This window comes from Sciurus carolinensis, chromosome 3, assembly GCF_902686445.1.
Source record: "Sciurus carolinensis chromosome 3, mSciCar1.2, whole genome shotgun sequence".
Lineage (NCBI taxonomy): Eukaryota > Metazoa > Chordata > Mammalia > Rodentia > Sciuridae > Sciurus > Sciurus carolinensis.
Genome location: NC_062215.1, coordinates 17,989,818 through 18,004,348, shown reverse-complemented (window position 1 = coordinate 18,004,348; position 14,531 = coordinate 17,989,818). Strand labels below are relative to the sequence as shown.

The 14,531-nt window shown below is 47.1% G+C and overlaps 1 protein-coding gene across 2 annotated transcripts; it reads right to left on the bottom strand.

Moving 5' to 3' along the window:
- Window positions 1-3,216: 3,216 nt before the first annotated feature.
- Spata32 (spermatogenesis associated 32) lies at window positions 3,217-14,428 on the bottom strand. Of its 2 annotated transcripts, XM_047545622.1 has the most exons (5): window positions 13,707-14,428; window positions 6,500-6,554; window positions 5,676-5,736; window positions 4,450-5,396; window positions 3,217-3,886 (listed from the first exon to the last, which is right to left on the bottom strand). In XM_047545622.1, the coding sequence occupies exons 1-5, from the start codon at window positions 13,717-13,719 to the stop codon at window positions 3,805-3,807; spliced, it is 1,158 nt and encodes a 385-aa protein (XP_047401578.1). In that variant the 5' UTR covers window positions 13,720-14,428; the 3' UTR covers window positions 3,217-3,804. The 2 variants fall into 2 exon arrangements, with proteins under 2 accessions (XP_047401578.1, XP_047401579.1); XM_047545623.1 differs by lacking the exons at window positions 6,500-6,554; window positions 13,707-14,428 and adding an exon at window positions 6,397-6,468.
- Between the last annotated feature and the right edge of the window lie 103 nt (window positions 14,429-14,531).

Here is a 14,531-nt window from a genome sequence, read left to right as displayed (position 1 = left end):
TATCATGAATACATTTGATAGCCTAGATGAAATATTCCTTGAAAAAACCCAATCTGCCAAAAATAACACATGGAGAAATAGACAATATGATGAGACCTATATCTATTAAAGATGTTGAATCAATAATTAACAATCTTCCAAAACAAAGAGCACCAGACCCAGATAGAGTCACTGATGAATTCTACCAAGGGTTTAAGGAAGAAATTATATCAATCCTTTCTTTTTCTCTCTCTCTTCTCTTTCTTTTTCTGGTAGTCTGGCTACAGACTAATTGATTTTATTGATCTTTTCAAAGAACTAGCTTTTGATTTGGGTGATTTTCTCTATTGATTTCCTGTTTTTGATTTTGTTGATTTCTACTCTTATTTTTATTATTTCTACTTGGATAAAAAATTATACATCATAACCAAATGGGATTTATTCTAGGAGTGCAACATTTGAGATTCAGTTATTGTAATGCATCACATCAACAGGTTAAAGAAGAAAAATCACATGATCATATAAATACATGCAAAAAAGTGACAAAATTCAACACCCATTCATAACAAAAACTCAAGAAATAGAGACCTTTTCAACTTGATAAAGAACATTTACAAAAAAAAAACTACAGCCAAGCCCAGTGGTGCATGCTTGTAATTCCAGAAACTCGGGAGGCTGAGACAGGAGGATCATGAGTTCAAAGCCAGCCTCAGCAACTTAGTGAGGTCCTCAACAACTTAGGAAGATCCAATCTCTAAATAAACAATAAAAAGGGCTGGGGATGTGGCTCAGTGACTAAGCATCCCTGGGTTCAATGCCTGGTACCAATAAATAAATAAATAAGTTAATTAATTAATTAAATAAATAAATTAAATTAAATAAAGAGTCCAGTTTAAGTTGGGTGCAGTGGCACATGCCTGTAATTCCAGTGACTCCAGAGACTGAGACAGGAAGATCACAAGTTCAAAGCTAGCCTCAGTAATTTAGCAAGGCCCTAATCTATTTAGCAAGACCCTGTCTTGAGATAAAATAAATAAAATAAAAAAGGCTACAGATGTGGCTCAATGACTGAGAGCCCCTGGGTTCAATCCCCAGTACAAAAAAAAAAAAAAAAAAAAAAAAAAAAATCCAAGCACTGGCCTAGAATGTGCAAGACCCTGGATTCAATACCCAGTACTGCATAAATAAATAAAATCAAAATCTACAGCTAACCTCATACTTTGTAGTGAGAATCACAAAGCTTTCCTACTAAGATCCAGAAGATGTCCCCTCTAATCACTGTTTTTCTAAAATTGTACTGGAAGTCCTAAATAATGCAGTATGATAAGAAAAGGAAATAAAAGATATACAGATTGGGGAGAAATAAAATCTTTGCCGATGGCATGACTGTTGTTCATATGCAAAAAAATGAACTAGACACAGACCTTACATCCTTCTCAAAAACACAAAACTACAACTCCTAGAAGGCAACATGGTAGAAAACCTAACTGAGTATGGGGGTGGCAATGTCTTTTTTTGATACAATCAATAAAGACATGATCTGTGAAAGAAATAATTGATAAGCTGGACTTCACTAAAATTAAAAACTTCTAATCTGCAAAAGACAACATTAAGAGAATGAGAAGAAAAACGGGATGGGGAGAAATTATTTGCAAACACACTGTTGATAAAGGACTGTAACCCTTAAACTCAACAATAATGAACTACCCAGTTGAAAAACTGGCAAAAGATATGAGCAGACACCTCACCAAAAAAGATACACAAATGGAAAGTGAGTATATGAGATATTCAGCATCATATATCATTAGGGAGATACCACACACTACATGCCTTTTAGAATCAAAATACTGAAATCCAAAGTACTGGCACCACCAAATACTGGTGGTGAAGATGTGGAATATCAGGAATACTCATTCATTGCTGGTGGGAGTGCAAATTGGTATCGTCACTGGGAAGACAGTTTGGTGGTTTCTTACAAAACAGAACAAATCTATACCATATATATGGTAAAGCAATCACGCTCTTTGGTATTTACCCAAACGATCTGAAATCTTAAGTCCACACAAAAACCTGCATGTCGATGTTTATAGCAGCTTTATTCATAATTGCCAAGACTTGGAAACAACTTGGATGTAGGTGAATGGATAAGTTAACTGTGGTATAACCCGGCAATGGAACACTGTTCAGTGCTAAAAAGAAGTGGGGTATCAAACTATGAAAAGATATGGAGGAAACAAATGCATGTTACTGAGTGAAAGAAGCCAATCTGAAAGGGCTTTGTATATTAATGTTCCAACTCATTCTGGAAAAAGCAGAATGAGACAGTAAAAGGATCAGTGGTTGCCAGGGAATGGGGGGAAAGGAGGGATGAATCAGCTGAGGACAGAAGATTTTTTAGGTGTGAAACCTTTCTGAAAATACACATTTGTCGAAGACCTTAGAGGGCACAACACCAAGAGTGAAACCTAAAGGAAATTATGGACTTTGTGTGATGATGATGTGTTGATGTAGTGTTGATGTAACTCTGGACAGATGTAGCTCTGGAGCAGGATGTTGATAGAAGGGGAGGTTGTGTGGGGTGGGTGGGTAAGGAAGTGTGTGGGAACCCTGTACTTCAAAGTTCAATTTTACCGTGCCCCTAAAACTGCTCTAAAAATAAAATTTGTTTTTCAAAAAACAAAAATCAAAATACTCCAGAAAGATGAATCCTGTGAGCCTATTGACACTTTGGTTCTGGCTTTTCCTGGGACACTTTACCTCTGCATCATCTCCTGGTCTCTCCTTCCAGCCTCTTGCCTGCTTCTCCTTCTGGCCCCGCCCATTCTCAACTGCTCCCCTCTTCTAAATCCCTCTCCCTGGACTCTGGACTCCTCCCTCCTCAACCCCTGCCAGGATCTTGAAGACTTGCAAGGCTGGGTTTTCCCTTGGCAGGGAGCCTGACATCCAGAACCGGTCAGAGGCTGACCAGAGGTGCCCCTTCTCTCTCCACATCCATGTCCACCCTTAACTCCAAATTTTCTTTTTTCCTTTGCATCCATCTTGCCTCTGCCAGAAGCTTCCCTGCATGGCCTGCCTGCTGGGCCTCCAAGACCTGACCCCAGACACAGGGAGCTTTGTGCACCTGTGTGCATGTTTTGTACATGAGAAGGTCACAGGATGTGTGTGCCTGGGCATCTGCATGGCTTCCTATGTGTGTGCATGGAAGTGCAATTCGAGCGCTAGGCTGATGGTGTGTGTGCATGTCTGGGTTGTGTGTGGGTGTGTACCATTATCATTGTGGGCTCTCCCTGTATTTGAGGGACCTTCAGCTCCAGGCCATGGCCCCCTGGAGGATCAGTGTCTTGGCCTCCTTCAAGCCCCCAGGCACCATCCCTTTTCCATGTCAGGTCTTCCCTGAGGAGAGACAGGAAGAACTCCCTTCACACTCCCTCTCTCCCTGCCCAGCCCCACTCCCGAGGGGCTGCCCCCTTGGATGATCCCAGCGTGCCCCTGGCTTCAGCCTAAGAATCTGAAGCCTTAGAGAGGACTCCGAAACCTCCTGAGGGCTCAGCGTGAGTCTTTGCAGGTGGCCTTGAAGTCTGGTTGGGTGGAGTGAAGTGGCACTACCCTAGGGAGTGAGCAGGGTGAGACGAATGGCCAGGAGCAGGGTGACGGAGCCCTCTGGGGGCCTTGGAGTCGGGGACAACTAAAATATGGGGGTATCATCCCTAAAAAAATTGAGACTAGGATGTGGCAGCCAGGTGAGCTCATTGGTCCAGGAGCATTTGCACAAAAAGTCTGAGCTGGGGGGCCAGCACTGGAGGCTTTACTGGTTTTGTCTAGTCATTACTCTGGGACGGAGGGGGATGACAGCTTAAAATGGATTTTCAGCAATAATGGATTCCCTTTCTTGGTTCCCGGCACCGAGCTGCAACACAAAAGAGAGAGTGTCACTGGGGTCCCAGTGAGAGGGTGACAAGGGAGGGGCAGGGCCAGAACCTGTCCAAGGGAGGAGGTCCTGGGGTCAGGGGCCTTCTGCTGCATGAGGCTGGGCAGCTGATGTTCTGGTCTGTGTCCCTTCATCACCAGAGGTAAGGGCCGCTACACAGCCTTGTCCCCTCACTCTCCCTCCACGTAGTGTCCTTGCCCAGGCCTGCAGTCAGCAGACTCTCAGCAGGGCAGACACAAGCAGAGCATTTCCACTTTCTAGTGACTAGTGACCCTTCCCACTTTGAACCCAGGTCCCCGCCCTAGCCTGGGAGAGCTCACCCTCCATGGTCCCCAAGCCTCCTGCAGCCTTAGCACTTCACCTCAGTCCACCGGAACTTTGTTTCCAGCAGCCTTTATGAGGTCACTGAGGTTGAGGCCTCACTGAGCTGCAAGTGTCCCTGCTCAGCCCTCCATTCCACTCTTCTCCACCCCTGCCCAGCTGGGCAAGGAATGAGGCCCCACGCTTGTGGCCTTTAGGGGAGCTGCCACCAGTCTACTCACTGTTCCTTGGCTTTCTGCAGCTCGGGGGAGGTGGCCTGTGTCTGGAGGAACTTCACTTCCCCCTCAATGGTGGTTCTCTTGACCCCGGGCTTGTTGAAGTCTAGGTAAGAAGGGAAGCTGTTGTTTTCCTGTTCTGGAGCTTTCTCTGGCTCCATGGCTTTGGGTGGATTCTCAGGCAGTTTTGGATTGTCCTCAGTGGGCTGTGCAGGCTCTGCAGAAGGTTTCACAGGCTCTGTAGAAGGTGCCACAGACTTCTGGGGAGAAGCTTTGATCATTTTCTCCAAATTGGGCAATTGTATGTCGCTGGAAGAGGCTATGGCCAAGGAAGATGCGAAATTGATCAGGTCTGCCAGGCCGATGGTCGGCGGGAGGCTGGAGGTTGACAGACAGGGGCTTGGCGTTGGCTGGCAGGTTGAGACTGCGAGAGCTGACTGGGTCCTGGAGATCTGGAACTGCTTCTCAGGGCCCAGTGGGTGATTGGGGTTGGACTCCTGCTTTGGGTGGCTGGGGGTCTTCTCTGTGTCTCTCTCTTTGCACTGCCTGCTTACTGCCTGTTGCAGGCTGTGCTCTGAGGCTTGGATGAGCTTATTTGCCCAGAAGAGGTGCTTGGAGGTCTGCACGCGGATGGAGCGATGCTCAGGGAGTATCTGATCCTTCTCTGAGACACTCTGGAGGCTGGAGTTGGAGCTTATCCTCCATTGCTTGAAGTTCCTTGGTGTTGGCATCGCCTCGGTGTAGGGATGGAGGGTCTCTATCCTGTAACTCTGCTGCTCGGTGGGATCACACTCCAGGGTGGTCATCTTCCACTGGGGCTCAGCTTCAGGCTTGGATACCTGGTACAGCCCTCGCCCCATCTCTGGGCTGTCTTCCAGATCTGGGAGGGAGTCCAGGTTTTCATGGGAGTCAACTTTGTGCAGAGGCTTCTCCTCTAGCAATTCTTCCTCCACCTGAAAGATTTCAACTAAAAACTGAGGTGTCCCTGCCCCCAAGGTCCTCCCTGGCACCAAATCTCTATCCCACACTTGACTCTTTTTGGAGAGCTGCCGGGGGTGGGAGGCAGTATGGGCGAGTGGTGGGGGTGGGTGCGTGAGAGCTGCCACATGGGTCTGGTACTGAGGTCCCAGATTGTCAAGGATAAGGGTTGGTGGGGATTCAGGAAGGTGGGGCTCAAAGTACTCTGCCCCTTGCCTACCGCCTCCCCATAAGGGGGACTTTGTCACTCTCACCTCTGTGTCTTCTTCCTCTTCTGTCAATTGGGAGTGGGGCCGGCGGTAGTTGAAGTCATTCCTAAGATAGAAGGAGTCAGAGTGGGTGATAGGGATCCACAAGGTTGGCTCAGGGGGAAGGGATTTCTGAGGCCCTCAAGGTGTCCTGTCTTATACAGGGACTGGTAAGATGAACCCCACCTTACTCATTCCCCAGTGTCCCCTCTCCCACCAAGAACATGATATACTTAAATTCCAGTGAGTTTAGCAAACTACCATCCCCAAAGTGGGATTGGGTTGGTCGGAGGAGAGATATGGGGAACCTTCCTTTTCATCAAACATTGCAGGTGAGCCCACAGAAAAAGAGAAAAAACAGAGCCCAGAAAAAGGCTTCCTATCGAGGAGAAATCCCAGAGCAATGTCCACTCACCTGCCTACACCTGGCTTGGCAGATCTGGAAACCAGAGATGTGTGTGGACGGGAGGGTTCCCTCTGTTGCTCATGACCCTTGCCCTCAGGGCTTGGTCACTGTGATCCCTGCTTCTTCCTTAGGCACCTGCCCACCCCCTCCTGATAGCTCTGTCTGCAGCAGGCAAGGCATCCCTCAGTGGTCGGGTCCTATCCATGCCCCTGTTGTGCCCCACCAACCCTCAGCCTTCCTCCAGTGTCAGGGACTGAAGGCAGAGAGAGAAGGGGAATGGAAGACACCCCCCCCCCCCAGACTTTTGGCCTGGATACTGACCCTGGGAAAACATTGGAAATGGGCAAAATGGAGGGAGATTCTAGGTGTGGTGGGGGCCACATGGCATCAGGGGGAAAGGGTTGGAGGGGGGACTGGTTCTCACGGTATCTCCACGATGTCCACTGCCCCCTTGCCACAGCAGGGAAATCCATTGGCACCTGGCAAGGGAGAAAGAGGTGAGGGCGGGGAGCCGCAGGGTTAGGGACAATCCTTGAGGGGTCCTGGAGTCAGGGCTGGGGGTGCTGTCCAGCTGCCTCCCCCAGCCCCTCCCTCACCTCAGCCTGCCTGCCATCCCCTCTCCCTGTCCCTTTGCCAGGGCCTGTCCTCCACATCTGCTTGCCTCCACTGTCCTGACCCTGACCGTCTGCCTCCATCACCTTGGCCACAGGGGCGAGGGCTCACTGTCTTCCCTCGTGCTAATGGAGTGCCGCCTCTGCCCCAGTCTTGCTGGCTCTATCTCGCTCACTGCACAAAACCCTGGAGGGGGCTCATTTGCTCATGGTCCCACAGCTGGACTTGAACAAAGGCTTCGAAACTCTTCTCTCCCTGCCCACATTGCTGTCCTCCACAGGAGCCTGTAACTGCAGGGGCCACCACACCTCAGGTGGACCTTCCTCCTCTCCATTCCTGCTCCTCTGCTGCTTGCTGTTCTCCCTCTGGCTCATCCATCCCCAACCAGGCCAGGACCAGACTCCAGGGGCTTGATCTGAGTCTATGGCAGCACCTCCCTCACTGGTGATTTGTGAGTTAGGGTCACCCTCTGCAGAGGAGGCTGAGGGACTCCGAGGACAGGCTCCTCCCTCGAGGCTGTATCTTCTAGTGCAGAAACTGCTCATTATCTTCCCTGGGGGTGGCGGCACCAGGTTGTCCCTTTCTCTGCTCCCCAGGATAGAGGGTAAGAGTCGATGGTGGGGTAATCAGGGCGATGGGGGCAATTGTGCATCAGGCATGGTGCGTCCCCATGAACCTGGGGTGGGGCAGGAAGTGACAGTTCTGGTTCTGACTGAGAAGAACATGAGAATGTGCTGTGACTTCTTCCTAGAGATGCAGAGGTGGGAAGGTGGTGGTTCTTGCAAGGCTGATCCAGGGCCTGGGGTTCAGTCCACCTCTGTGCTTCAGCCTGGACCCTGGGGATCTTGTATTAACTGAGTGGTGAGGCTTTGAGGGCACCTCCATGGGCAGGACCCCAACAGTCAGTTCTGCCCCCTTGACCACAGCTCCCCTGGCTTCCTCCACAAGCCTGTCTGCTCCATCTCCAACTCCCTGTGGCCCACGCACTGCCCCTCTGCACCTGAGTGGAGAGCCTTCCTTCGCTTGCTTTACAGTTTCCCTGAGCAATCTGACCAACATCCACAGCCTCAATCCTTCCATAAACAGCAACTGGGTATGGACAAGAGGAAAAATGATGGAGTGTGGGGCTGGAAGAAAGTCTGAGGTTGACTCAGCTTGGGACCTCTGTGCCTGACTTGAGGATATTCTATTAAGGATTCAAGTGACATTCTATGATCTATGAAATAATTCCAATTTTCAATTGTTGCTTCCGTATAGAAATATATTAAAGCTGAGCACAGTGGCATATGCCTGTAATCCCAGCTATTTAGGGAGGCTGAGGCAGGAGGATCCCAAGTTCAAGGGCCAGCCTCAGCAACTTAGTGAGACCCTCAACAACTTAGCAAGACCCTGTCTCAAAAGAAAAAAGTAAAAAGAGCTGGGGATGTGGCTCAGTGGTAAAGTGTCCCTGGGTTAGATACCCAGTATCAACAACAACAACAACAACAACAATAACCACACACACAGGCACATACACACACATATATAAATATACATATATGTGAAATATATACGTATTACAATTCTATTCTATTCTATTCTATTCTATTCTATTCTATTCTATTCTATTCTATATAGTATCCTGCAACCATGCTAAAATCTTACTAGTTCTAGTAACTTTCTTAAAATATATATATGGCATACAATTTTTAAAAAAATTATTTTTTTAGTTGGCAATGGACCTTTATTTTATTTATTTATATGTGGTGCAGAGAATAGAACCCAGTGCCTCACGCAGGCTAGGCAGCACTCTGCCACTGAGCCACAACCCCAGCCTCCAGAGGATTTTTACAGACAATGATGTGTCTGAATCAAAACAGTTTTACTTCTTCCTTCCCAGTCTGGCAGGTTCTTCTTTCCTTATTGTACTGACAATCCTCTCCACACGACTGTGAATAAAAGTGAGTGGATAGCCCTACTTTGTGAGCTCTGGGGGCAAACACAGCACTTCACACTGACTATGATGTTAGCTGTAGTTTTTTATATTGATGGCTTTTATCTGAACGAGAAAGTTCTTTCCTAGTTTGCTTGGATTTTATCTAGGCATGAATTTGGATTTTGTCCATTGCTTTTTTACATTTATTGAGATAATCTGGTTTCTCTATTATATTCTGTTAATATGATGTATGGAATATATAATGTTATAATACATTAACTGACAAGTAATGTTATATTATTCTTTAATAATTTTTAAAATATTCTATTAATATTCTGGTTGTGGTAAAATAAATGAATTTTCTTAAGGTTAAGTCAATATGGCATTCCTGGGGATAAACCTCATTTGGTTATCATATATTATCCTTTTTTGTATTACAGGATTTGGGTGGCTAAATTTTCTTTAGAATTTTCACATATAATGTCTGGCAAGGTGGCTCATGATTATAATTCCAGCAACTTGGGAGGCTGAGGCAGCAGGATCACATGTTCGAGGCCAGCCTCAGCAACTTAGCAAGGCCCTAAGCAACTAAGCAAGACTCCATCCCAAAATAAAATATAAAAAGGGCTGGGGATGTAGCTCAGTGATAAAGTGATCCTGGATTCAATCTTCACACACACACACACACACACACACACACACACACACACACAAAAAAAAAATTGCATATATATCACAAGGCATATGGTGACTAATTTTCTTTTCTTGTAATGAGTTGGCCAGGTTTTGATATTAGAGTGATGCTGGCCTCATAGAGTGACTTGAAAGTATTTGCTCTTTAGTTTTCTGGAAGAGTTTGTGCAAATAATTGGTATTATCTTTTTCCTACTGTTGGTAGCATTCACAAGTGAAGCTTGGGAACTTGGGCCTGGAGCTTCCTTACCAGGATAATTGTTTTTTATTTTGTTTTGTTTGGTTGTGTTTTTTTGTGGTGCTGGGGATTGAACCCAGGGCCTTGTGCATGCACTCTACCAACTGAGCTATATCCCCAGCCCCAGGATAATTGTTAATTACATTTTTAAAAGCTACATGGAGGGTTGTTTTGCCTATTTTTTCTTTTCACTGGGGTAAACTTTTTTTGCGTGTGTGCTGAGGATAGAACAAACCCCCCGGTGCATGCTAAGCGCGTCCTATATTCCCAGCCCTATTTTAATCTTTTATTCAGTCAAGGGCTATCAAGTGCATACACACTGTTGTGAGACCATTGCCACCATCCATCTCCAAAATATCTGTTTCTTCTTTCCTTTTTTTTCTTGTGATACTGAGAATTGAACCCGGGAGAGCGCTACTACTAAGTTACATCCCCAGCCCTTTTTATTTTGAGACAGGGTCCTACTAAGTTGCTGAGACTGGCCTCAAACTTGTCATCCTCCTGCCTCAGCCTCCTGAGTCACTGGGATTATGGCGCGTGCCACGTGCATGGCCATTTCTTCTTGAGTGAGCTTCTGGAATTTTCATCTTGGCCTATTTTATCTAAGTTGTCAAATTCATTTGCATGAGTTGTTGTAATATCCCCTTATCATCCATTTCACATAAGTAGAATCTATGATATCATAGAGTCTATGATAGGTAGTGACATCATCCCTTTCATTTCAGATAACTTTGGTTCTCTTTCTTTTTGGTTGGGAATTTATCAATTTTGTGGATCCTAAAGGATCCTCTTTTGGTTTCACTGGTTTCCTCTATATTTTCTGCTTTCTTTTCATTGGTTGCCACTTAGATCTTTATTATTTGTTTTTTTGTTTACTTTGGCCTTCATTTGTTATGGCCGCCCTCCCCCTGCCCCACCCCACTGGCTCTCCCTAGTTCTTAAGACAGAAGCTGACATATAGATTCTAGAATTTTCTTCTTTTCTAACATTGGAGTTTATTGCTGTAACTTTAGCTGCATGCCACAATTCTTGGTGTTGTGTTTTCATTTTGATTCAGTCATAATATTTTCTAATTTCCAATTTGATTCCTTCCTTGATACATGAGTTATTCAGAAGTGTATTTACTGTTTTCCAAATATTTGAGTGCTTTCTAGTTATCTTTCTATTATTGGTTTTTATCTACTGCATAGAGGCCAACAATCAGTTCAGATTAGCGCAGAGGCCAGGTGGTTCTAGACAGTAGATCTGAAAAAGAAAACCTGATAGAAGAGTCGCCCAGACATGGCGGTTGAGGGAAACTAACACTATGATAAAATAAAAGGTTATAAGAAAAAGGCAATACAAAATTCCAGGAAAAACAAAAAGCTGTATAAGAAAAGAAGAGGCAATCATGGTACTTTTTTCTTGGCTTTGCAATGAATACAAGTTAGTTACAATGAAACAAATCTTCTTCATTAACTTTCAATTTTTAGACTCAATATATAGAAAATATTTAGAAAACATGACTGTGGTTATGGGACAATGAAAATGTCACCAATCTCAATATTCAGAAAACAAAAGTATGGGTTAGAATTTTGGTGAGATAGAAGGCAGAGAAAAAAGGTGAAGAGAATGGAGGAGCCTAAAAACATCTTACTTTGTGGGGTATAAAAAGATACTGTCTAGGGCTGGGGTTGTGGCTCAGTAGAATAGTGCTTGCCTAGCATGTGTGAGGCATTGGGTTCGATCCTCAGCACCACATATAAATAAATAAAATAAAGGTCTATTGACAACTAAAAAAGATTTAAACAGGTACTGTCTGAAATTGATGAAAATAACTATAAGTATATTCAGTTTATAGGAATCAGCAGATCTAAAGCAATTGATTCTGGGAGAATGGGGAGGCTGGCTGGGGTCTTTAGATCAGGAAAGAACTGATAAACCAAGAATGAGCTTGTGAGCTTGTAGAGATAAAAAGGTAATTAGGCAGAAAAATAGTTTAAATGGAACTACCGCAGTGAGGAGTTGACAGGGGGATGTAGGGATCCTTGTTTTTCATCACTGAATAGGCTCTTCAGTACTCTTGAGACATCTGTACATGTCTAATAAAATTGAAAGAATATGTCAAGTGCCTGCTATAGGCCAGCTGCTGTCCTGCGGGCTGAGCATACAGTGATGACCACAGTCCCTGTCCCATATTGCTTTCAAGTCTGTGAAACACAGCAAACTCTCAAATCTGTTTCCTATTTGCATTTCTCCTGAGCTCTATACCCAAACTCCAGTCGTTGGTGGCCATTCTCTCCTGACCTCGAATTCACCACATCCAAGACACTGCCCATGGGCGAGCGAGCTGTCTTCTCCCTCTGGAATCCCAATATCTCACTGTGATGACTGGAGGGCTCACCAACTCCTGGAGGCCTTCCAGACCCCACTCCCTCATGCCAGGTTAGGGGCTGTTTCTCCAGTTGCCCCAGGTCTATCCCTGCAGACCTCTAACTGAGCACTTGGTCTCCTGCTCACCCTTCTTGAGATCCTTGGCAGGACGTTCAGGTTGCTCGCTTTGAGTCTCTGATCCTAAGCACAGACCTGGCACAGGAGGATGCTCAGCAAATGTCTTTGCAAAAAACCCAAATTTCTTATCCTCCTCCCTCTGCAGAACCCTGCAGTTCATCCTGCCTTTCTTATCTCAAGTTCACACTCTGCAAGGTCAGACGTCAGTGTGGCCAGTGCCATTCTGCAAACCTGACACACCCTTTCTCTTCCAGGCTTTCCTCTCTTGATGCTCCCCTCTCCTCCCCGAGTCATCCTTTATCCTTTGCGTAAATTAGAAACCTCAGACACCTGTAACCCCTGCGCTTCTGCAGCTCCTGGCCTTCCTTTTCCTTCTCCACCATTTCTCTCCTTGCCTCCCAATGCCAGAGCCAACACAAACCTAGGACTTACTTCCTGCTGGGGCTTGAGCTGAGTGCTTTGCACGCATTGTCTTCACTGCTTCCCTATGCATGGAGGCTACGACTGTCCTCTCAGAGAAAACGTCCACGAGGTTGCCCGGCAATAAAGAATAGCACACAACCTGAAGGCAAGCCTCGCTGGCTCCAAACCCTGGAGATGAGAATCACTGTGCTGTCTGAAATCTCTTCAGGCCTCTAGCGGAACATTGCAACCACGTTCACCTTCAACCTGGGCTTCTCACTGACCCCTGAGAGAGTGCTCCATCACACCCACCTCCAGTCATACCAGATACCAGTGTGGCCTCAAAGATGCTGTGTGGTCTGACCTCTGCCGCCTTCTTTTTTTTTTTTTTTTATTTCTTGGCATCACGCTCCCTGTCCCTTGCCCCAAGGTCAAGCTCATCCAGAGGATGGCAGGCACTTGTGCCTCAGTGTCTTTGCCCATGCTATTTCTTATATTTGGAAAACCCTCTCTCAGCAAGATCCTAAACATACCTGAAAGCCCAACTCAAAACTCCAGTGTCATCTTCTCTGACAAACCTAAATGTTCCACCTACATCTCGACTTTGTTGAGTCAATCCACTTTTCAGGGTCTGACACAAAAGTAAGTCTTGAAAGGGGTGCAATAAATGTCACAGGAGTGATTTATGGTGTCTGTGAAAATTTCTTAACCATGAATTTTGGGAATGGAGAGAGCTGGCATATGTTTAATACTGGCCTAGGGCTTGTGTTCAGCCAGTTCTAAGAAGAAAGCCCTAATTTCAGCTGAGATCTTGGTCTCTGTGTGGAAAAGGGAGACCCAGGGCACAGAGTGACAGATCTCTTTGCTCCTAGGTACAGAGAAGAGTGCAAGTCATCAAGGAGGTGACCAATAAATACTTGTTGAAAAGACTGCTCCTTCCTGCAAAGTTCCAAGCATCAGCCAAGAAGTCTGACGTGAGCTGCAGTTAGGAATAATTCATGGGTCATTTCCTGGGCGCACGGCGACTGCCCCTGCGTGGGCCCAGCACCCCTCCAAGAACACTCTTAATTCAGCCCAAGATGAGCGAGTGCGCGGTCGTGCACACATATTTGGGGGTGCTGAGCTGCGGGGCGGAGAAACGGGTTATCGGGAGGCTTTGGCGGGGTCTGCCTTCCTTTCCCGCGCCCAAGACAGGTTCCGTGCAGCCCCCTCCCTCTCGCTTTCCCTTTCCCCGCCCCCGCCCCGCTGCCCTAGGCGCCCGACCTGCGCAGCCGCTCCCACCTGTCAGCCCCATGCTGACCGAGGCTCTGTCTGGGAGGCGGGGAGCGGGCTGGTGGCTGCTGCCCCTCCGCCTCCAGTGCGCTCTTTGGTTGGGGGGATGTGGGGGCGCTGGAGATACTGGGGGCGCTGGTGCCTGTGATGTCGCCGCCTCTGTGACGTTCCCGCCGCGACTCCTTAGGCAAGGGAACTGCGCTCTGGATTCCCGGCCAGCTTGTAGTCGGGGAGGCTGGCGAGCCTCGGCAGTGCGGGCAGATTACGCAGAGGGCAGGCGCAGGTAAGTTGGAGGTTGCTGGACTGGACTCTGCATCGCTCTGGACACAAGACCGCTGCCCTTCCGTGGGTCCAGGATCCCTCCGGAACCGATGAATCAACCCAAGCTGTATACATGTGCAATGCACATACACTGAGCACAGCTTTTGGGGGTGTGGAGTCAGCTCGTACAAGGTATCCTGTGTCCCTGTGGTATCGGTCCTCAATCAGACCCTGCTCTGTGTCCTAGGAGCTCATTCAGGTAACGTCACCCTCTACTCCCATGCAGAAGCTCTTGAGGTGAGGCAGCTGGAAGTGGGAAGAGCCCCAGCCTGCACTCAGTTCAGTTTATTGGCAGCCAGGCCTCAGGGACAAAAGGGATGAGTGGACGCATGTGACATGCACCTACTGATTGGTGCCTGGGCAGTGCCTAGCATCCCACCTCTAGTTGCCTTCTGGTGGGTATTTGGCAAAGCGTGCAGGTCTGGAGTCTTCTTCCCTCTTCCCCTTGGCCCTGCAGTCTGGCCAGGGTGTTCCCTTCTGCAATGGGCAGGGCATCTTGCCTAACTGGTCTTG

Coding starts and splice junctions, on each gene's coding strand:
- Spata32 (XM_047545622.1), bottom strand. Junction 5,397..5,675: donor AAGAGGAAGAAGACACAGAG/GTGAGAGTGACA, acceptor GAAATCTTTCAG/GTGGAGGAAGAATTGCTAGA. Junction 3,887..4,449: donor CTGCAGAAAGCCAAGGAACA/GTGAGTAGACTG, acceptor TTTGTGTTGCAG/CTCGGTGCCGGGAACCAAGA.